This window comes from Canis aureus, chromosome 5 (assembly GCF_053574225.1).
Source record: "Canis aureus isolate CA01 chromosome 5, VMU_Caureus_v.1.0, whole genome shotgun sequence".
NCBI lineage: Eukaryota > Metazoa > Chordata > Mammalia > Carnivora > Canidae > Canis > Canis aureus.
The window spans coordinates 22,921,247-22,944,179 of record NC_135615.1 but is presented as its reverse complement, the minus strand read 5'-3'; the positions used below and the strand labels follow the sequence as shown (position 1 = coordinate 22,944,179).

Genomic DNA, 22,933 nt, shown 5'->3' with positions numbered 1-22,933 from the left:
CCTGTGAGGTGGTCTTCACCACCAGCACCTGTCCTTTCTCTGAGTCCACCCTGCCTTGGTTATTTGAGGAGACCTCTGTCTTGCATGGATGATCATCATCTCTCTGAATTAACTCTTCACTGAAAGAATCAGTGAAATCCATCCACCTCAAAACAGTCAGCACATGCTTACTACCCAGGACCCTTACATATGCCCCAAACCCTGCACCAGCTTAGAAAGTCATCTTAGGTACTTTCCAAAAGTCACCTGCTTTGGTCCAACAGAATAAATTAGGCTCCCATGGGGTAGGACTCCAGACAGCAGAGTGTGAACAAACCCAAATGATTACCTCTTCATGCAAATAATATCAAACACTTCTTTCGACATAAAAGCCATATGGGTGGGAAAAAATTCCACCATCTAAAAGCATCACTGTCCATATTGTAGGGTATAAATAAGACATAATGCTGAATAAAGCATTAGAGTTGCCTCTTGAGGACCTCTGTTCTAGACACTATTCCTAGAAGTCTTAAATTATGTTTAACAGGGCTTAAAGGGACCCTACAGATGAGCATGACCTCCTCAGTAAGCAAATAACACAACTAAAGCACAGTGAAAGGAACCAACATACCCAGGGTCACCCGAGTGGCAAAGCTAGACAGCACAGGGCTCTCCAATTTTAGATCTGTTGCCACTTGCATAACCAAATTAATGTGTTCTGTCCTGAATCATCCAGAGTCTACAGTGAATATAATCTCTGGCTGCCTCCTTATTCAAAACCAAGAGGTGTGGTCAATTGCTCTCCCCTAGTTCCCTGCAGCTCAATGACTCTACAGGATAAAATGGCAGAATTGCAATCAAGACACCCAGTATGGACCTCTCCCCAAACAGGGTGTTTATGACTCTTGCTCTGGCCCTTATACTATGCTACTTTCCTCAGTCAGCAGGCATTCCATAAATACTGAGGACAGATTGGTTGATTGATTAGCTAATAAACAATCATGTTTACGACTTCCTTCCTGAATTCACAGCCAAAGCAACTGCTAAGTGGCCTCTTTTCCTCCTTTCTCCCTTATTGACTTGCTTATACATTTTGAGACTCATCAACGCAATAGGTTGGGAAGCAATTATTTTGAGGTTTACTCTCAAAAATGAAAAAAGCAACCAAGTCCATAGGAGAAAATTCCTCTAAACCAGTCATGAAACAGAAAAATGCACAGACTGTGATTATACATGGTGCCCCAAGGTTATCTAATCTAACGGTCCCTCATGGTGTAAAGAGCTATTTCCTCCCAGCTTCTAAGAGACATACTTGCAATTCTTTAATCTGGGCAAGAGGGGAGCACTAGGGATAGATCTGAGGGCAGAGGCTGCTGACACACAGAGGATCAAGTGTGAGCTGTAGATACCTCCAGGAAAGCAACCATAATATTTGGGAACACAAGGAATAAAAGAACCTGAATGTGCGTGTGGCAGGAGTAGCTGGACCAGGATGCCAAACTGCATTCTGTTTGGGTACCAAGGATTTATCCTTATGGCTCCCAGTAAAACAGACACACACTTGAATGCTCAGAAGCATCAAGGAGAAATAGAACCGAAATCTGGAGGCAAACAGGTCCAGCTCTCCCTAAAGCTAATTTTTAATAACACATTTCTTCTCTATATTAATATAATGCAAGATTTAATTAGATAATATTAGATCATATGCATACCTGAATATGAGCATATGTGCCTATATATATATATATATATATTTTTTTTTTTTTTGCAAATGACTCATTCTCAGTTTCTTGGAGTCTCTTGGTCCTCATAGATACTGTCACTGCATCTCCTGCCACAGTCAGAAATACTCAGACCCTCATCATCCACATACGTGACCACAGGTACACAATGGAGGATAAAGTATCATTAGACAATACAATTATGAGGAAGGGAGATGGGTCAAGGATAATTTCTCCAGAAAACAACTTTAATTCTTGTGGATACTTCTCTCCCAGCAGAATCGGAAGTCAGCAGAAGCCCAAGAGATCTCAGGCATTTCAAATGGCTGTGTGGCCTAAATGACATTTGGGGTAACAAAGAAGCCATGATATCTATCCCTCTTAACTTGACCCAGCTCATCACTCTGGAGGCAGACTCCCCACTGGCTCTTCTTCCAAGTGCTCTTAATAAACTCATCAGGCCTCACAAAGCTGCATTTCCCCTTCTCAGTCAGAAAACACAGATCAATATACACAGCAGAAGCACTTATGCCTTGTTCGTAAAACCTCTTGTGTAACTGTGAGAACATTCACACACCAAGCCCCTACTTCTGTCAGCATTACCCTGGCATATGGGCTGCTCAGTGAGAAGGGGAGCAACAGGACAGTAATAGCAAACTCTGAATCTAGAGTCTAGCAGAAAGTCAATCAGGTTAAAACAAAGTGACATCAGTGCCCCTGTTTGCTTAGATAGGCTAAGAGTGGAGGCCTTCTTAACATGATGGGAATCACAGAGAAGCTTCCAGTAGGTCAGTGGTCCACACACTGGCAAGTGCCTGGACAAGGCCTACCAGTGTCTCCCCAGCAATCACAGTTGGGAGGTGAGCTCTACAGTCCCAGTGTTACACAAGGCCACAAACTACCTCCTCAGCTGCTTCTATGGGGAAATCTGAATAGTCACGGGGGAGGGGGCACCTTAGAAAGAAGATCCTATTCAATTGCTCCGTGGGCAAAATATTCCACAGTTGCTATGAGAAGATATAAAAACAAACAAACACGATCACCTTAATTTCGATGCAAAAGGCAGCAGGGAAAGGATGCTGAGAAGCCAGGGGGAGGCGTTGGTGGGAATCTATTTCCAGGGGCTCTTAGCACCTGTTTGCAAGCACATCTCTCAAAATAGCATTAAGCAACAAGTTTCTAAAATGGCAAATCTAATGCTTCTTTTCCCTGAGAGTGCTTTGTCATGGCTGATACTCTCACCCAAGAAATCATTTCAAACAAGCCTGCGGGATAAAGCAGGGCGATTTTTAGCATGTCTGCAGCTACTGCAGCAGCGCACGGTGCGGAGCAGGCGGGCGAGCCTGGAGCTGGGCGCTGCCTGGGCCCCACCTCCTCCCGGAGCACTCACCATCAGCAGGCTTAGAGCAGAGTCGGGCACCAGCTGCACGGCCATGGTCTCCGATTCCCATGCACAGTCAGTTCGCCTGGGCCCTGGCTGACTGCGAGGCATCCACAAACACCTACAGCAAACCAGCCAGAAATCCAGACTCAGGGTGCAGAAGACTCATGATGAAGAGAGGCCACATTTCATGTGGGGTGGGGTGGGGTGGGGGGGACGGTCAGGCGGATGTTGGGAAGAAGGGGTGGGAACAGTGCTTAGGGATAAAAAAAAAAAAAAGAATGAAAATAGGAAGCTGCAGGTTATTTAAAGGTGAGCCCTCCCTAGCTTCACTAAAGCTGCATGAGCACAGAAACCACATCTAACAAATATAAAAGCTGGGAACGCAGAATTTTTTAACTGATACCTTAGCCTAGGCAGCAACTCTTTTTTTAACTGACAATTAAAATAAAACATTCCCTGTTGCAGATAAATTAACCAACCCAAACACCACCACTACCACCCCCCACTCCCTACCCCACCCCCATCTCTCAGCAATTCTGCTGCATAAACATGCTGAATGTCACAACCTACCGCTTGCAATCTGGTCAGTGTCTTCTTTTCCTGCAGAAAGGTGTGTCCCTTTTGCAAAATCAAGTATCTGGGAGTGACAGAGCCGAGCCTGACCAAAAGCATCAGGCAGTCACTGGAGATCAGCAAATGCCCTCATCATAACCGAGTAATAAGTCAGTTATGAAATGACCTCTTCTACTACCCTTAAATCTACTTTTCCTCTCCAAGTAGACTGGCCAGCTCAGTTCCCCGTGGGGCTAACATACTTACAGGGAACATGTAATTACACTGCCTGTTCTGTTAGCGTTCCGATCTCCCAGCCTGTACCACATGTACGCAGCAGACAGGCACCCTCTACCTCTCTCCCTCCCTTCCTCCCGCCCTTCCTCCCTCCCTTCCTTTCCCTCCCATCTCTCCACCAGGCTGCCTGTTAGGAATTTTGAAGGAGCCTCTCTAGCTCAGGGAGGTACAGGAGGCTAATGTGTAGCAAGAGGCACTGCTTAAGACAAAAAAGCAAATTAGCCTTGAAAATCATATCATGCAGCATTTTCCTTGGAAGATGTCAATGGCAAAAAAAAAAAAAAAAGAAGAAGAAGAAGAAGGAAAGAAGGAAGCTTGCCCAGTCTTGTTATATAATGAGTGGCTGAAAAGGCTTCTCACAGTCAAAGATTTAAGAAAATTAAACACTTTTTATTTATGAGCACCACCAAGCTTCTATCTTCTTATGGAGCACAATTATTCAACTACACATGGCGATTACTAACACTTTTGATAACAGTTTTCATGTTCTCTTTCAGTTTCTTCCTTTACTCACCTGCTGTAATGACTCCAAAAATTCCTTGAAATTAATTGGACAGTGTGAAATGTAAGAACACAAACCAACTTTCTAAATAAGAAACTCAGGGAGGAAATTAATCACCTTTACATGTTCCCATGGACAAGTATAACTATTGTCCCTCTATCATTCATATTTTAAAAGCATTTATTTGATTGTCACAAAGTAAGTGCTCAAAAATATTCACTGAATGAAAGAAAAGATTCCTCTCTTGTTGTTTATCCTGTGGCCCAATGAGGTTGAACCTTTGTTCCATGTTGTCTGATTGGATTCTAATGCCCTTGACCTCAGGAACCTCTGAGAATCTTCTACTATCAGGTGTTTGGAGATTCACAGCATGACCTTAGTCCTCTCCATGTGTCCTTGAAACTGAGCTGTCAGAAAATTCGAGACTTGCTGGTGGGTTTCTCAAAAGAATTTTTGATTATTATAATTTATTATTTGAACATAATAATTTTTTAAAATTTTTTTTATTGGAGTTCTATTTCCCAACATATAGCATATCACCCAGTGTTCATCCCATCAAGTGTGACCATAAAAATTTAAAGAACATATCCACAGTGTTACCTTAACCTTGAACATAGCTTTCTAAATGTATTCACCTGATAAGTGCTGAGTGCCTACTGTGTGCACTACTCTATGATAAGCTTCATAGAAGATGTAAAACTAAATTATGGCCCTTCCCCTCAAGGAGCTTTTTATCTGACAAATGCAGTAATACCCAACAACTGTCTATGATTCAAGACAGTAAGTGATAAATGCTAGAAAGTAACCTAAAAACAAATAGTTGGGCTGCACAGAGTAGAGAAAGTTTACTTTTGGCTTCAAGAACATGGTGGTTGTTAAGCCGAAACTTGAGGAATATGCAGATGTCTTTTTTTATGACTTGTGTTTTATAATTCTATATGGACCACGAGCTTGTAAAACACAGAAAGCACAAGGAGAAATTAATATTGTACTCATGCTGCTGGTGGGTGGGCAGGGGACAGTGCCTACAGAGGGCCCAGGAGAACAGTTCCAGGTATGCAAGAGTGCAGGACATGCTCAGGTTGGACAGGCAGGCCTGAGAGACAGATTTTTTTTAAAGATCTTATTGATTTATTCATGAGATACACAGAGGGGGGCAGAGACATAGGCAGAGAGAGAAGCAGGCTCCCTCTGGGAGCCTGATGCAGAACTCCATCCCAGGACCCTGAGATCACACCCTGAGATATTTTATATTGACTACTGGTGTGGAGCCTCAGCACACCTGCCTTGCTTTCTCTATACTTTGCTGAACCTTTGTCCAGATTCTTTAGAAAAAAAAGAGCCTGCAGTAGATCTCATGTGTGAAGACATTACTGGGAGGTGCCATCTCGGGGAGGCAAGAGTGAAGAAGTTGGGAAGGAGGGGCAGGGAAGGGATGAGAGCAGGTACAAGGTGGTGCCTACTAAACTGCTCACAATACAGCTGCTCAGTCATGAGGAAAGGCTTCCAGACAGGCATGGAACTCTATTCCCTGGAACAGTCCATCAGGGGGAGAGAGGGAATTGCTTGCCTGTTCCTATCAGCTGAATCTTGCTGGGCAGATTGACCCCATAGGGCATGAACTCCCTTGCACTTCAGAGTTATGTCATACCAGCTGCTGGCACAACAGACAAGAAGAGAAACAGCAGAAAGGCATGACATCTGAAGCCAGAAATGGAAAAGGATGCCACAGACATTGTGGGTCAGTAAGACAGGACCTCAACACTGAGGCTGCTGAGGCTCTGTCCCCAGCGCATGTTATGAAAATTGTCCCAAAGCTCAGTCCACACTCTGGAGAAGTCTGGAACAGCTGGTAGTGCCAGGAGTTGAAATGACAGTGATAGCACTTAGAGTCCCACCAAGAAAACAGCTAAATCCCAGGAGCTAGTCAGTGGGATGGAGGGGAAGGTGGGTAGATGAACTGAGTCTGGAGTCCGGTGCAAGTGTGTATGTTTACAGACATAACTCACAACATCAAAAGTTACAGCCTGTATGAAATATTCCCTCATTTTTCCACTTGGGTATTCATATTTGCTTTGTTTGTACAACTTCTAAGTCGCTGGGTTTTTATAACAGTTATTTACTCTCCTTTATTATCTCCTACTAGAAAGTGAACAACCCAACATCAGAACTAGGTATCATTTGTCTCTGTTCACTCCTGTAGCTCCGAGCATCAAGCTCAAAGAGTAGTGGGTACTCGGTCATATCAAGTTGGGCACTAATGAAGGTGCTAAAATGTTAAGTACAAAGAGAAAGGGGTAAGGACTGGGAGTGCACAAGAAGAACACAAGGAGTTTGTGAGGAAAGGTAACAGGCTGACAGAGAAGGAGGGACCCCAAAATTCCAGTGACAATGGTGGTTCCACAAAGGTGCCTAGAGCTTTTAGTAGAGTTACAGACACTGAAGGCAAAGTGGAGAGGGAGGCAAAGCATGAGAGGCTCTTAACTCTAGGGAACAAGCTGAGGGTCGTTGGAAGAGAGGTTGGCAGAGAGGAAGGCCTAACTGGGTGATGGACATGAAGGAGGGCACATGATGGGATGAGCACTGTGTGTTATATACAACTGATGAATCACTAAATCCTACCCCTGAAACTAATGTTAGTATATGTTAATCAAATTCTATTTAAATAAAAAATATTTTAAAAGAAGTCAAAGTCAAAGGATTATGGAGCAGTTTGTGAGAAAAAGGAGTTAATTAGTAAAAATAGACTCTCACAATAAAAATCAAAAGCAATGAGACAGGAGACCTCTAGTTCTTTTCAGAACCTCATCCAAGAACAATCCAGATCATAAAAAGAGGCATGTGGGACAGCAAGCAATCATTTCCTCCAAGGAACTAAATTCCATCTTTGGCTAGTGTTATCTCCCAAGAAAGACACATTAATTCCTTTCAGTGTAACTTCTCAACTGAAGGATGGTTCAATGTCACAGCTATCAAAAGTCATTACCAAAAAATAAAAAAATAAAAAAAAGTTCATTAAAAATTTCTGTATTTAGTGTGAAGCTGTTGTGAAGACACTGATCACTGTATCACTCGTTGTTGCCTCTATGAATTGCCCCATGTGAGAAATTTCTCTCAGAATTCAGTACCAGGAAGATGTCTGTCTCTCCTGAGGTAGCGTGTGTGATGGATGGTGTTATCCTCAGAATGCCTGTTGTGCCATTTTATTCTTGGGAACCAAAATGCCTATTCTGTCATTTACTCTGTGCCCCAGGGCAAGTACTGTAAGGTAGAGGTAAAAATCAAACACACCTTTTCCTTAAGTTGTGCACAGTAGGCACTCAATAACTATTATTCCCTAGAAATCTCCTTCTCATTCTGATAATGAACATAACAGAACTGATCACAGTTGTCACATTTGGCTGCCAGGATACCCACAGCAGACATTATCATAGTTGGCATTATTACTTCCTCGGTTTTTCTCAACCTTGTTTTCCCTTCTAATTCATAATGTATTAGTCTTATTTAGTAGGCCTTTTTGTCAGTGAGCCATCTGAAATTCTTTTTTGGAAAGAGGTAGAACATAAATCATTCTTTAATGTATAAACGGCTCTCAAATAAATTTGGCACACTGTGAAACACTTTGCAGCTACTAAAATGGCAATTATGAAAACTATTTAGAAAATATGGAATCTGTCTGAACTACAGGGTTTATTTGACCATAAAATGATACATATACTTTAATTACAACCATGTAAATATTTGTACTTAAGAAAACATGAAGAAACTTTTGCTTTCAGCCAAGATGGAATAACAGGGACAACATTTATACTAACTGAAAAAAGCAAAAAATGGGCAAAATATATGAACCAATACTTTTCAAGACACTGGACACAGGACAACGATAAGACTTAAAATAACCCAGATTATTGAATTCAGAGTGTTTCCAGGCCACAGAACATAGAGGGAAACCCAGGTGCAGTCAAGTAGATTCCTTAAATTGAAGAGCAGAACCAAGAGGGGAGACCAGGAGGGGTAGAATTCACAGAGCAGGACACCAGAGAGGACAGTGGTGCAGAGAGAGAACCTCAGAGATCTTCCCTTTGAACATTTAGTTGGGTGCTAATCACCACATGCACAAGAAGAAACTATCTGAAGTTGTGGAAAGAACCACCTAAATAATTAAAAAGATAGGTGACTGGTGCTCACACAGAGGCCGGTTTAATACCTGTTCACACCAGCCAGGCCAGAAGGCCACGCAGATTCATGGTGCATTAGATAGGATGCTCAAAAGGTTCTTGCCTCGGGCATGAGGAATAATTAGCACTAGATCGATCACTTCCCTGAGTCTGCCTAACAAATTTGAAAGCAAGACCTGAAAGAATCAAACTGTTTCCAAATAACTGTGTTCAAAAACAATGTTAAAGAATATTTATAGATATATAAAAATATCAGCATTCAACAAGGTAAAATTTATAGTGTCTGGCACCTAATAAAAATTATCACATATGGAAAGAAGCAGGAAAACATGACCACTAAATAGAAGAAAAATCAAGCAAAATCATCCAGAGCTAACAGATTTTAGAATTAGCAGAAAAGAACATTAAAACAGTAATTTTATATACTGTAATTTTATATAGTATGTTCAAAAGTTAAGTAGAGATATGAGAGATATAAAAAAAGAACCAACCTGAACTTCCAGAGATTAAAAATTACAATGTTGAAAGTGAAAAGGAGGGGTGCCTATGTGGCTCAGTTGGTTAAGCATTTGCCTTCCACTCAGGTAATGATCTCAGGGTCTTGGGATCAAACCCCATGTCAGGCTCCCTGTTCAGTGGGAGTCTGCTTCTCCATCTAACTCTGACCCTCCCCCCTTCCCCACACTCCTGCTCTCTCTCCCCCTCTCTGTCAAATTTTTTAAAAATTAATTAAAAAAAATAAAAAGGAAAGAAACCCCACATTTGTTGGGATTAATGGAGATTAGACACTATATAAGAAAAACTTAGTGAACTTGAAAACATAAAAACTATTCCAGACAAAACACAGAGATTTTAATGTTTTTATAAACAAAAACAAAAGTGTGTGCAGTGGAACAACTTTTAGGGACCTGATGTAGAAGAAATTTGTAACTCCTGAAGAAAGAGCCACACTATGTTTGAAGACATAAGGCTGAGATTTCCTCCAAATTACACACTGAAAAAATTCTAAGCATAAGGAAGGCTACACCAAGGCACATCATAATCAAATTGCTCAATATCAGTGATAAAGAGAATATTCTGAGAACAACCAGAGGGGAATAAATATATAACACACATTGAGGGGCAGAGATAAGGATGACAACAGATTTCTTGTTGGAACTAACATAAGCAAGAAGACAGTACAGCAACATCCTTTAAAAAAATTTAAAGGAAAAAATTATCATCAATTTAGGATTCCAAATCCAACAAAAATATTTTTCAAAAATAAAAACAAGAGGAAGACTTTTTCAGATATCCAAAGCAAATAGAAGGCAAACTGATTGGAAAGGAAGAAAAACTTCCCACAAAGAAAACTCAGGCCCACAGGGTTTCAGTTGTGAGTTCTAGTAAATATTTAAGGAAGAAATAATACTGAGTCTCCATAAATTCTTTGAGAAAATTGAAGAGGAGGAAATGTTTCAGAACTCATTTTATGAAGCCAGCATAAATATCAAACAAAGAGTATAAGAAAACTATAGATCATTATTCCCATGAATAAAAATGCAGACATTCTAAACAAACTTCTAGAAAATAAAATCCAACAATATATAAAAAGATAACACATCATGACCAACCAGGACTTAGGAATACAAGGTTGGTTTAACATCCTAAAAACAACCAGTGGAATTTACCATATTAACAAATGAAAAAAAGAAAAACCACACAATTAGCTCAATAGACTCACAAAAAGCAATTAACAAAATTCAAGATATATTCCTGATATCCAAAAAATTTCAACAATTAGGAATAGAAGAGAACTTTCTCAACCTAATAAAGAGCATCCACAACAAATTACAGCTATTACCATACTTAATGTAGAAGACTGAATACTTTCCCCCCAAGATCAGGAATAGGGCAAAGATGTCTACTCTTGGGACCACTCTTCAACATTATATGGGACACAGAGCAATAGGACCAAGGGGGAAAAAAGTCTAGTCAGATCAGAAAAGAAAAAGTAAAATTATTTTTAGTCACAGACAACACGATTTTTCACGTAGAAAATCTGTCGGAATCTACAAAAAAGCTACTAGAATAAGAAAGTTTAGTAAAGTTGAAGGATACAACATCAACATTAAAAAATCTGTATTACTCTACATGCCAACAACAAATAGTAAGTAATTTAAATTAAAAGTACAATTAACAATAGCAACCGACTATATGAAATGCTTAGGGACAAATGTGACAAAGATGTAAAAGATCTGTGCACTGAAAAAGGACAAAACATTGCTGACAGTCAGTACAGACTTAAATGGAGAGACAGATTTGGCTCATGGATCAGAAAACTCAGTGTTATTGAGATGTCCATTCTTACCAAAATGATTCAGAGATTGAACAGAATCCCAATCAATATCCCATCTGGTTTTTATTGCAGAAACTGGCAAGCTGATTCTAAATTGATATGGAAATGCAAAGGACATAGAATAGCCAAAACATTTCAAAAAAGAAAAATAGCATTGGAGAACTAACTCTGCCTACCTTAAAGATTTATTAGAAACTTATAGTAGTAAAAACAGTGTAGTATTGACATAATGAAAGGTGAACAGTCCAACAAAGCTAAAAAAAGAATCCAGAAAGAGATCTATACATATATAGACAAGAGATCTTTGACAAAGGTACAAAGGCTATCCACTGGAGAAAAGATAGCCTTTTTAAGAAATGGTGGAATAGGGACACTTGAGTGGTTCAGTGGTTGAACGTCTGTCTGCCTTTGGCTCAGGGCGAGATCCTGGGACTCCAGGATCAAGTCCAACATCAGGCACCCTGCATGGAGCCTGCTTCTCCTTCGGCCTGTGTCTCTGCCTCTCTCTCTCTCTCTATGTGTCTCTCATGAATAAATAAATAAAATATTTTTTAAATGGTGGAATAATAGGATATGCATATGCAAAATAATGAACTTCAATCCATTCCTTGCAACATACACAAAATTTAACTTAAAATATGTCATAGACTTAAAACCTAAAGCTGTAAGATCAGTAGATAAAAACATGGAAGAGAAAATTCTTGTGACTTTGGGTAGAGCAAAAATGTCTTAGATGTGGCACCAAAATCATGGCTAATAAAAGATCAATAAATTGTGCTTCATCATAATTAAGACTTCTGCTATTTGGAAAACACCATTAAAAGACAGAAATGCAACTCATAGAATGATAACAAACATTTGCAAAGCATATGTTTGGTACAGGTATTGGATCGGGAACATATAAAAAGCTTCCTAATATTCAATACTAAGATAACAATGGAACAAAAAGTATACAAAATATTTGAATAAGCACTTCACAGAATATATATGTATGACAAATATGAATATGAAAAGGTGCCTGACATCATCAGTCTTTAGGAAAATGCACATTAGAGGCACCTGGCTGGCTTAGGGGTAAGAACATGTGACTCTTGATCTCGGGGTCATGAGTTCAAGTCCCATGTTGGGTATTGAGATTACTTATATAAACAAAACTTTAAAAAAAGGAAAATGCAAGTTAAAATCATAATGAGACAACGTAACACAGCTATTACGTGGCAACGATTAAAAAAACTGACCATACCAAGTATTAAGCAGCATGTGGTATCTGGTAAGAATGTAAAATATACCCTACTCTGGAAAACAGTTTGGCAGTTTCTTATAAAGTTAAACATATATCTATCTTATGATCCAGCCATCCTAGGAGAAATGAAAACCTATGTTCATACAAAGACTTGTACATGAATGTTAATGGCAGCTTTATTTGTAATAGCCAAAACTTGGAAATTGAAATGTCCATCAGCGGGTGAATGTCTGAACAAACTGGATAGCCATATGATGAAATCCTATTCAGCAATTAAAAATGAAGAAGGCACTGATACATACTACAACATGGATGAACCTCAAGAACATTATGCTAAGTAGAAGAAGCCAGATACAAAAACCACATATTTTTTTATTCCATTTATATACAACATCCAAAAAAGGCAAACCAGTCAAGTCAGAAAGTACATTAGTGATCACCTATAACACAGTGGCTGCAAATGAGCACAAGGGTTTTTCTGAGGGATAAAGTTATTCTAGAACTGGATGGTGGTGATGGTTGCACAATTCTGCAAACTTATTAAAACTAATTGAAGTGTACACTTAAATGGGTAAATCATATTGTATATCAGTTATACCTATAAAATGCTGGTTTGTTTGTTGTTGTTTTTTAAAGAAGGAATGATCTAATGACACAGGCAACAACATGGATGAATCTCAAAATCATTAAATTGAGTCAAAGAGGAAGGAAGAAGGGATTACCATAGGGGATGAAGAGACTTGGGGGGTGATGAGTATGCCCATTTTCTTCATCATGGTGGTGGTTTCATGGAAGTATAAATATGTCAAAACTTACCAAACTATGTGCTTTAAATATGTGCAGGTTACGGTATGTCCATTTTATGTCAATAAAGCTGTTTTTTAAGGGACACAGATGGTATGATAATTACCAAAAAAATTAAATTAGAAGGTAGGTTTGCATGATTTTTCCGTTTCAAATTTTTGACTTGTCTTTACATCATATTTTCAATAATTAAAATAATAATGTTTATAGAAATCTTTTATTACCTAAATAAGAAGAAAAGTACAGACTGAGGAGCTAGTAGAGTCAGAAGATGCTGGTGCTTGTTGCTGGTGAAAGCAGAAGAGCTCAGGTGTATCTTAAGGCATGTAAAAAGAAGCCAGACAGATGAAAAGACAAAAAGATACTATAAACACCAAAGGAGTGGAAAGAGAATAGAATCCAGGGAAAGGGTTTATTTCTTCATGTGGAAGAGGGGAGCTTATTCTCATAAGATTAAAAAAAAAAAACACATAACAATGCAAAGAAATGTTTAAGAAGCATGGAGAAGCAGAAACAGATATTTTAGTCTGCCAAGGAGGACCTGATGCACCGTCTTTTAAGGGTCTTGATCTCGTAGATGTTCCTCATGTTTCCATCCCTCTCTTCCCTTTCGCCACGTAACAACAAGCCCTGGCAAGTGCTGGCTGCCCCACTCCAGCTCCTCCCCAACGCCAGGCCCCTCTTCCTGAGCAGTCACCAACCATGCATGCACAGGGTTACAGAGGTGATGTGTGCCCCACACAAGTCCTGCGATAGGCCAGGCTTCCCTGGGTGCTTTCTCTCCCCGATGCCATTTCGGAGCCCCAGCCCACAGTTAGGACCCTCTGACCACAGCCCAGACCCAGGCTCAATCACGGGTCTCCCCCTGTTCCTCTGCAGCAGAACAATGGTTAGTGCCCCACCGCTAGCCTCCCCAGAGGGCCGCCCCACTAAGGGTTAGAGATGTCTCTCACTAACAGACCCAGTCTTCTCAGCTATAAACCAGAGCCAGTTGTCTGCTGGAATCCTATATCAACCCTAGGGGACCTGTTCCCCGAAGACTTCCTCTGCCACATTCTTGCTGAGGTAGCTGGATCCATATGACCAGCTTGTGCCTTAGCCCCCTGCCCAGCATTCCAGTTCCACAAGAGATTCCAATTCTGTCCCCAAGTCACATGCCGCCCATGCAACCAAGCAGCCTGGGTCACCTTCCCCAGCCCCACCCATAGCCAGGATTCCTCCACTCCAAGGGCCCACAGATGAAGGTGCTTTCAACCACCCCAGTTCCAAAATGAAACAAACACTACCTAAGGAATTCAAAGCATAAGAAATGGGCAAATGAGTATATTTCTTATAACATCCTAACAACTTCAATAAATCTATTAACATATGCAGATGTTTATACTCATTCCTTTTTACACAAATTATATTCTAAATTCCTTCACTACCCTTCTCAATAGCATCTCCTACCTTTAACCATAGGTAGATTTTATCCAATATTTGGATCATGATCAAAAATTCTGGCTCAAAAAAAAAAATTAAAAAAAAAAAAAAAAAAAAAAAAAAAAAAAAAATTCTGGCTCTTTTTCCCTATAATCTTTTCCTGATAATTTTTTTTCTAATTTCCGATCTCAGATTCACAGTAAACAGCCTTGCATAAAATTACTCAAAATTCTCCTTCATCACTCTCCAATTGTTGACCATTTATTTGGTTTCTAGTTATTGTTCACCACCATGGGTACACTACTATAGTGCATCTTTGTATAGTTAACATTTATTTTCTTTGAAATTATTTTTGTACAAAAACTTCCTCCATAATGAGATTCCTAGAATTAACCAAAAAAACACAAATGCTCCCTAAAACATTGCCCTATTGAAGAACTGAACTCATTTACACCGTCCTCTCTTTGAGTGAGGCACCTTTTCTTTAAGATTTATCTGTATGTCCCCTGATTTGGGCTATTTTTTTTAAGATTTTATTTTTAAAACAATCTCTACATCCAACATAGGACTAGAACTCACAACTCAGAGATGAAGAATTCCATGCTCTACTGATTTAGCCAGCCAGGCACCTGATTGGAGCCAATTTAATGTGTGTGTGCACAAATACATACATATATATGTATACACACCCCCACACATGTATATATATATGTCCATTTGAGATTTGGTGCTAATTTTAGAGTTTTGGTGCTGATTTTAGAGATTTTATCAGCTCTTTATATATTCCATATATTACACTTCTATGTTGTATTAGTGTGTTTTTAAAATATCAGTAACTCTAAAGAATATTTAATAACACCACACATGTGATACTTGGACTTCCTGCAAGTACTTAAAATAAAAATATTTTATTTTGCTACTATTTTATTTGTAATTTATTTTAATTGTAAATATATTTGAATTTTATTTAAATGTCTTTGCCCATCTTTTCTTCATAACCTCTCTAACAATCTAAAATGGCTTCCCTCTTTGGTTAAATAAACAAACTATCTTTTTGTGTATGATTTAGTTTTCTACTTTAATTTCTTGAGGTAAATTTGGTTTTTGCCATATTGAAATAAAGTTATTCTAGTAGCATGTATAAAATAATGTTCTCTGTAATTCTATTATACTCATTTGCCATATATTATATTTTTATATGTACTTAAAATTATTTATGCATGCTCTATTTTATTTCAATGGTTTACATTTCTCCTTCTAATCCAGCATTACACTGGCTCAGTTGTTTTTTTTTTTTTAAACAGTCTGTTTTGGGAGATAATTATTACTCCTTCATTAATGCTTTAATATTATTATCTATCTTTCCCAGTATTTTGTAGAATCAATTATTTTGAATTCTATATAATGCCAATGACATCATTGGTATCTTAATTGGAGTTGTGTTAAAATTGCAAATTAAACTAGAAACAATTGCCACCTCAATTCATTATCCCTATCCAGGAGTAGGACATATTTCTCTAAGAATTCAGGCCTTTTTTCACCATTAAAATTTTGTAGATTTTTTGATAGGTGTTATATATGCTCACATAAGTTTAATTAACATATAATTCAATTTTGTGGCTATCATAAGTTGGCAGTCTTATATTATTATATTTTTGGCTAGAAAATAAAGGTATTTGAGTATAGGACTGATTTGTATTATTCTATCTTTTGGCCAGCAGTTTTTTCCTCACTGTTCTATTATCTCTATTAGCTTCTGGTTGATTACTTTAGCTCTGGTAGGTATATAATCATAATTTTCTAATCAGGTTCCTTTTAAAGCTCATTTCTTTTTTTGTACTTTATTATGTGGACAAGAAAATACAAACCTCTACAAAATAGTCCCTGTGAAAGCCTCTCCATCCTTCCTGCTGCTCTTAATGAAAGGAAACTCACATCCACACTTGACTGATCAGCAAAATCTGCTGACTCTACTTTCAAGATACTTCCAGAATTCCACTGCTTCCCACCATCTCTGTCTGCTTCACCACCTTGCTCTCAGCCACCATCCTCTCTCACGTGGATTATTGTAATGGCCTCCCAATCACAATCCAAAAGAGCAGCCAGAGTGATTTCTGAGAATTTACATCAGAAATTCTAACACTTCTGCTCAAAACCCTCCAAAGTCCTAACAGTTTCTTACAAGGTTCTATATGGTCTCCCTCCTCCACTCATCTAACCTATTCTCCTTATTAACTTTTTTGCAGTAATAGTACGCTCTACTATTCCTTAAATATATCAGATATGCTCCTGGCTCAGGATTTTTGCACTTGCTGCTGTGGATGCCTGAAAAGCTCTTCCCTGGGCATTTGCTTGTCTCACTCCTTCACATCCTCCACATGTTTGCTCAAATTTCAGATCATCAAGGAGGCCTCTCCTGACTCCCCTTTAAAAAATACATCCTCCTCCCCTGTGCTCCCTAAATCTTTCCTGCTTCATTTTCCTCCACTGCACTTTTCACCATCTGACATTGTATATGTGTTATTTTTCATCTCTCTACCCATCTCTTTCCCACTCCACCCCCCACCACCACTAAACTAAAAGATTCAGAGTGTGAGGATTTCTCCCTGCTTTGCTCATTACTGTATCCTCAGCATTAGAAAGTAGATGCTCAATAAGTAATTGTACTGAATAAAAGCACACCTGATGTTTTGTATCTACTTGAAGATAAATCACTCTGAATATATCTAAATTCAGTATCATTTTTACCTATAATAAGAGGACCCTTTTATCATATTTTAGAAGAACACTGTATTTTCATAGCTTTGATTAGGAACTGGTGCTGAATTTTATTAAACACTTCATTAGACAGGTGTAACTTTATATAGCATGCCATTCTTCAGGGGGTTAATGCATTTCAGTAAACATTTCTCCTTGAATGATTGAATGAAATTAATCTGTAGGGATATTCCTAAAAATATTGGATATATTGTTCAACTGGGCTTACTGCCTTTTCATGGATACAGGCCAATGGTTTATCCACGAGAGAGCAAAGAAGAGGAAATTCTAATGATTTAGCCAGCATGAAAAATAACCAAGATAAAGTGAAAATGCTTTGCTGACATATTTCAACTTGACTCTTGTGAATAGGTCTCATTTGTTTGTGTACAGAACATTGATTAATGACTGTCTGGGTAAGTTGATGGGAGTTCCAGTTATCAACAACTAGTTTTATGCAGACAATATTTCCGTCATATGACATAGCCCAAGAGTTATAATTTCTTTTTAACCTCCTTGATTTTAACCTCCTAACTCTTTTACCAACATCTGGCAGTTTCCTTATTCCCAACTATTTCCTACAAATAGCTCCACAAGTAAGAAGTAGAATGTAGATGCCAATTCCAACATACGTATCTGTGATATTAGCACAGAAAAAGTGTTCAAAGGTTTTTTAAAGATTTTATTTATTTATTTATTTAAGAAAAAGAGAGAGGGAGCACGAGGGGGTAGGGGCAGAGGGACCCCAACACAGGGCTCTATCACAGGACCTTGGGATCATCAAAAGCAGATGCTGAACTGACAGAGCAGTTAAGTTTGGGGATATCTTCAGTTGCCCCAAAGTGTCCAAAGTGTTTTAATGAATAAATTATATTAACTTTTGCCTTCAGTGGTAAAAATCTGGTGTTTACTGTAGAATAAAATATTGTAGAATTCAGAATGCTTAGAAATATTTTTGAGCTATTTTTAAACTTATAAATATTTAGAAGTCAAATGAAATCTTAACCTGGTCAGAAATTCAAATATTTTGTCAATTCTAGGTGATTCTGGTTTATTCTATGTCCATTCAGTCTCTCACTACCCAAAATTAACATTATGGCAATAATTTGTTTCAGGTAAAAGCTGTGTTCCCAGCAGGTGGCACAGAAATAAATTTATCATCCTTCAAATATGCAAGGGAAAATTGCCATTTAAAAGAGTTCTATGCCCAGCACAGGAATCCATCAACAAAACAAAAAGGCAACATATTGAATGGGAAAAGATATTTGCAAATGATGTGTCTGATAAGGGGTTAATATCCAAAAAATATAAAGAACGTATACAAATCAACACCAAAACACCCAAATAATCCAATTAAAAATGGGCAGAAGACTTGAATAGACATCTCTCTGGAGAAGAAATACAGATGGCAACAAGGGATATGAAAAATGTTCAACATCACTCATCAGGGAAATGCAAATCAAAACTACAATCACCTTACACCTGTCAGAATGGCTAAGATAAAAAACACAGGAAGTAAGTGTTGGCAAGAATGTAGAGCAAAAGGAACCCTTCTGCAACGTTGCTGAGAATACAAACTAGTGAAGCCACTGTGGAAAACAGTATGAAGTTTCCTCAAGAAATTAAAGATAAATAAAAATAATATGATCCAGTAATTCCACTATAAGAAAATGAAAATAGAAATATAAAAAGATAAGCACACCCTTATGTTTATTATAGCATTGTTTACAATAGCCAAAATATGGAAGCAATACAAGTGTCCATTGACACACACACACACACACACTGGAATATAACTTAGCCACAAAAATAGAATGAAATCTTGCCATTTGCAACAACATGGATGGACTTAGAAAGTATAATGCTAAGTGAAATAAGTCAGTCAGAGAAACACAAATATCCTATGATTTTACTCATATGTAGAATATCAGAAACTAAACAAACAAACAAGAAAAAAGACAACCCAAAAAACAGACTCTTAGGTACAGAAGACAAACTGTTGATTTCTGGAAGGGAGGTGGGTTAGGGAAATGGATGAAATAGGTGAAGGGGATTAAGAGTACACTTACCTAGATGAGCACTGAGTAATGTATAGAATTGTCAAATCATTATATCAGACACCTGAAATCACTATAACACTTGTGTGTTAATTATACGTACATACATACATGCATACATACTTACATACATAAATAAAACTATCTAACAAACACTACATCAGCCAGGTGATCAAAGCCAATTCAAATGGCACTTTATTTCTCTGGTCTTCCTCTCAAAAACCTATATAACTCAAGTGCACTCATGACAAAAGCACTAGAAAATCCCAAATGAGGGATATTTTATAAAATACTTGACCAGTGCTCCTTAAAATTGTTAAAGCCTTTGAAAACAAGGAAAGTCTTAAAAAAATACTCTCACAGTCAAGAGGAGCCTAAGGAGACATGATAACCAAATGTAATGTGGTACCCTGGATGGGAGCCTAAAACAGAAAAGGGACATTATGTAAAAATGAAGGGACTCTCAAGAAGAAGTATGGACCTTAGTTAAAACTATGCATCAAGGGGGAATCCCTGGGTGGCTCAGTGGTTTAGTACCTGCCTTTGGCCCAGGGCATGATCCTGGAGTCCCAGGATTGAGCCCCACATCAGGCTCCCTGCATGGAGCCTGCTTCTCCCTCTGCCTGTGTCTCTGCCTTTCTCTCTCTCTCTCTCTCTCTCTCTCTCTCTCTCTGTTTCTCATGAATAAATAAATAAAATCTTTTAAAAAATATGTATCAATATTGATTTTGGCAACTCTACTGTACTAATGTAAGGTATTAATAATAGGGGAAGCTGTGTATGAACTAAAAGAGAATTCTCTGTACTATCTTCTCAATTTTTCTGTAAATCTAAAATTGTTCTAAAATTTTAAAGTTTATTTTACTTTCTTTAAAGATTTATTCATTTGAGGGAGAAAGAGTACGTGCATGGGTGCTCATGCTCAGGTGAGTGGGGAGAGGGGCAGAGAGAAAGAATCTTTTAGCAGACTCCCCACTGGGCACGGAACACGAAGGAGCAGGAGTGGGAACAAACCTGATGCAGGGCTCAATCCCAAGACCTATAAGATCATGAGCTGAGCCAAAACCAAGAGTTGGATGCTCAATTAACTGAACTACCCAGGCATTCTGAAATTTATTTTAAAAATTAGAACTATTTTTTGTTTAAGATTTTATTTATTCAGGATAGACATAGAGAGAGACAGAGAGACAGAGAGAGAGGCAGAGACACAGGCAGAGGGAGAGGCAGGCTCCATGCCGGGATCCCAACGCAGTATTCGATCCCAGGACTCCAGGATCACGCCCTGGGCCAAAGGCAGGCGCTGAACTGCTGAGCCACCCAGGGATCCCCCTAAAAATTAGAATTGTGAACATGGCTAAAACTTGGTCAAATACATTGATTATTACTGTGATTTGTTTTCATAACAGATGCTGAAAAAAGTTCCAAAACTATATGTAAAAATTCAAATAAGATATTTTACTGTAAGTGGTGATATCGATTCTGGTATTCTTTTCCTCCTGGATTCTGCGAAGAGACCAAAGTAATTTTTGGCTTGAATTATCTAGATGATTATCTTAATATTCCATATTGCTTATATTTATAAGGTAGCCTATATTTATAAAAATCCAAACAAATAAGACAGAAACACTGGTTCTGAGTAATGGAATGGTCAATAATGAGCAGATACGGATCACACTTAAAAAAAATAGAATGCTAAATATTTCTTCAAAACTGATGATCCCTTTGTAAAATATATGATCATCAGATTTTTCTCTTTATAAATCTTGATTTTTGTGCAGTATATTTACTTAAAGCAATGCATACTTCTATAAACAACAAACTATACAGTATATCTAGTAGTATCAAACCAAATATCACCCTAGGGAACAGGTATCAGCCAGCCTTATAATAGCCACAAAGGTCATAGAGCTCTGCTCCTAAGTGCCCAACTGCAAACAGGGCAGCAGCCAGAATGACAAATTCCTGCAACTTGACAACAAATGATCAAGCCTTTCCCATGGGAACTAACAGGGTTGAGCCCTATCAGGTCAACAAGCTGAAGAGAAACAATCCACAGCATGAAGTTAGCACTCTTTACTCCTCACCCTGAGTTAATGTCAAGACAGAAAACTCAAGCAAAGAGCTGGAAGCAAAGAAAATTTTGAATTCGTAAACTCAGCATTACTATGAAGTTAAATAGACAAATCCCTAAACTGTGTTTTCCGTGTCTGTATCTTTCAGGGTTGACTTCCAGCATTCCCTCACAGGAAAAGTGAGACCAAACATTCCCTAGCGATGTGTTTTAATGTAAAAGAGAGAGCAAAGGGGTTTGGGAGTGAACCTTGGGAGTTACTTCCAAAGATCTAGCTTCTATGATCACAAGCAAACCACTGCTGACTTGCTCTTTAATATTTACATTTTAAATATTTACTAGTGTAAAAAGATAGCAACATTAGCTTTTCAGAAGAACACACTAAATATGATACTTCTATGAAGGTTCTCAAGAAGAAATGTACTTAAGAATACTGAAAATATCAAGGGGGAAACTAATTAATAAATTCACTGTATGCATTATAGGGGAATTTTCTATTCCAGAATATTTTTAAAAACAAAATTATTCAATGGGGGCACCTGGGTGGTACAGTAGGTTAAGAGTCTGACTCTTGGTTTTGGCTCAGGTCATGATCTTACCGTCCAGGGATCAAGCTCTGCATTGGGCTCCATGCTTACCATGGAGTATGCTTAGAACTCTCCCTATGCCCCTCCACTCCCACTCTCTCTCTCTCTCAAATAAATAATAAATAAGTTCTTAGAAAACCACAAATTATTCAAGTAATATAGAAATCAGAGGGAAATTAACCTAAAAATATAAATAATCCAAGAGAAAAAAATACAATGTAGCTCTCCTCCTTCTCTCCTAAAGCATCACACAGTCTTAGGAAATAGTTGCCATTAAGTGCTTTACTTCCATGTTTCTCACTTGTTTTTCATCACCTAATTTCTGTCTTAGTAATGATTTTTCCCAGGGTTGCATATGGGCGGGCCCAGTGTTATATGGAATTTAGGTACTGTGTTTTTTACTTGAGAAATAGTCAAACCAGCTGCTGGCAGCCAGCACCTCATTCCTCGCTTGGTTGCTAACCAGAGGAGCCTCAGGCCTTGCACCTGCCCTCAGGCAAGAACAAAAGACAGTTAAGGAGAGAACTGGAAGGCAATGGGGATATCTTCAAGGCCTATTTTTGCTAGAAGAAGAGATTTAAAAGAATAATTAAACAATATCCAATAAACAAACTCCCCCTCTCCCTGTTAGGCTTCCCAGATGGAAACATAAATGCAACCTAATTAGACTCTAAAAGCTGCAGAGAATATTCAACATAAAATAATTAACATCAAATGCCCAAAAGGTCAATATCTAGATGGTAAATATCAGACTCCTCTAGCGAATTATTGTGAAATGGTCTTAATCATGCAGTTAGTTTAAATATTAATGGTCCTATACACCATTTGTTCACATAGAATGAGAGAAAATACATAAATGTTGAGAATTCTACTTTAATTAGTAGAGGTTTGTTCATTTAGTTAGTAGCTGCTGTTGGGGATAGGTGCTAAGTGTGTGAATGGATTTGATTAAGATAAAGATGAATTTTTTATAATATCTATCCACCTCTCTTATTTTCCATCAAAATGACCACATAAGTCTCATTATGTCCCAACGATCTG

At 38.3% G+C, this 22,933-nt stretch overlaps 1 protein-coding gene across 5 annotated transcripts in view; it reads right to left on the bottom strand.

The window, feature by feature from the left end:
• FRMD4A (FERM domain containing 4A) overlaps positions 1 to 22,933 on the bottom strand; it is a 741,134-nt gene that overhangs the window by 613,918 nt on the left and 104,283 nt on the right. For 3 of the 5 annotated variants that reach the window (XM_077897154.1, XM_077897147.1, XM_077897150.1), the window contains one exon: positions 3,091 to 3,202. In XM_077897154.1, the coding sequence (XP_077753280.1) occupies positions 3,091 to 3,192 (102 nt within the window). In that variant the 5' untranslated portion in view covers positions 3,193 to 3,202. Of the gene's footprint in view, positions 1 to 3,090; positions 3,203 to 3,654; positions 3,961 to 22,933 lie in introns of those variants that run through there. The other 2 variants (XM_077897151.1, XM_077897153.1) reach the window with 2 other exon arrangements.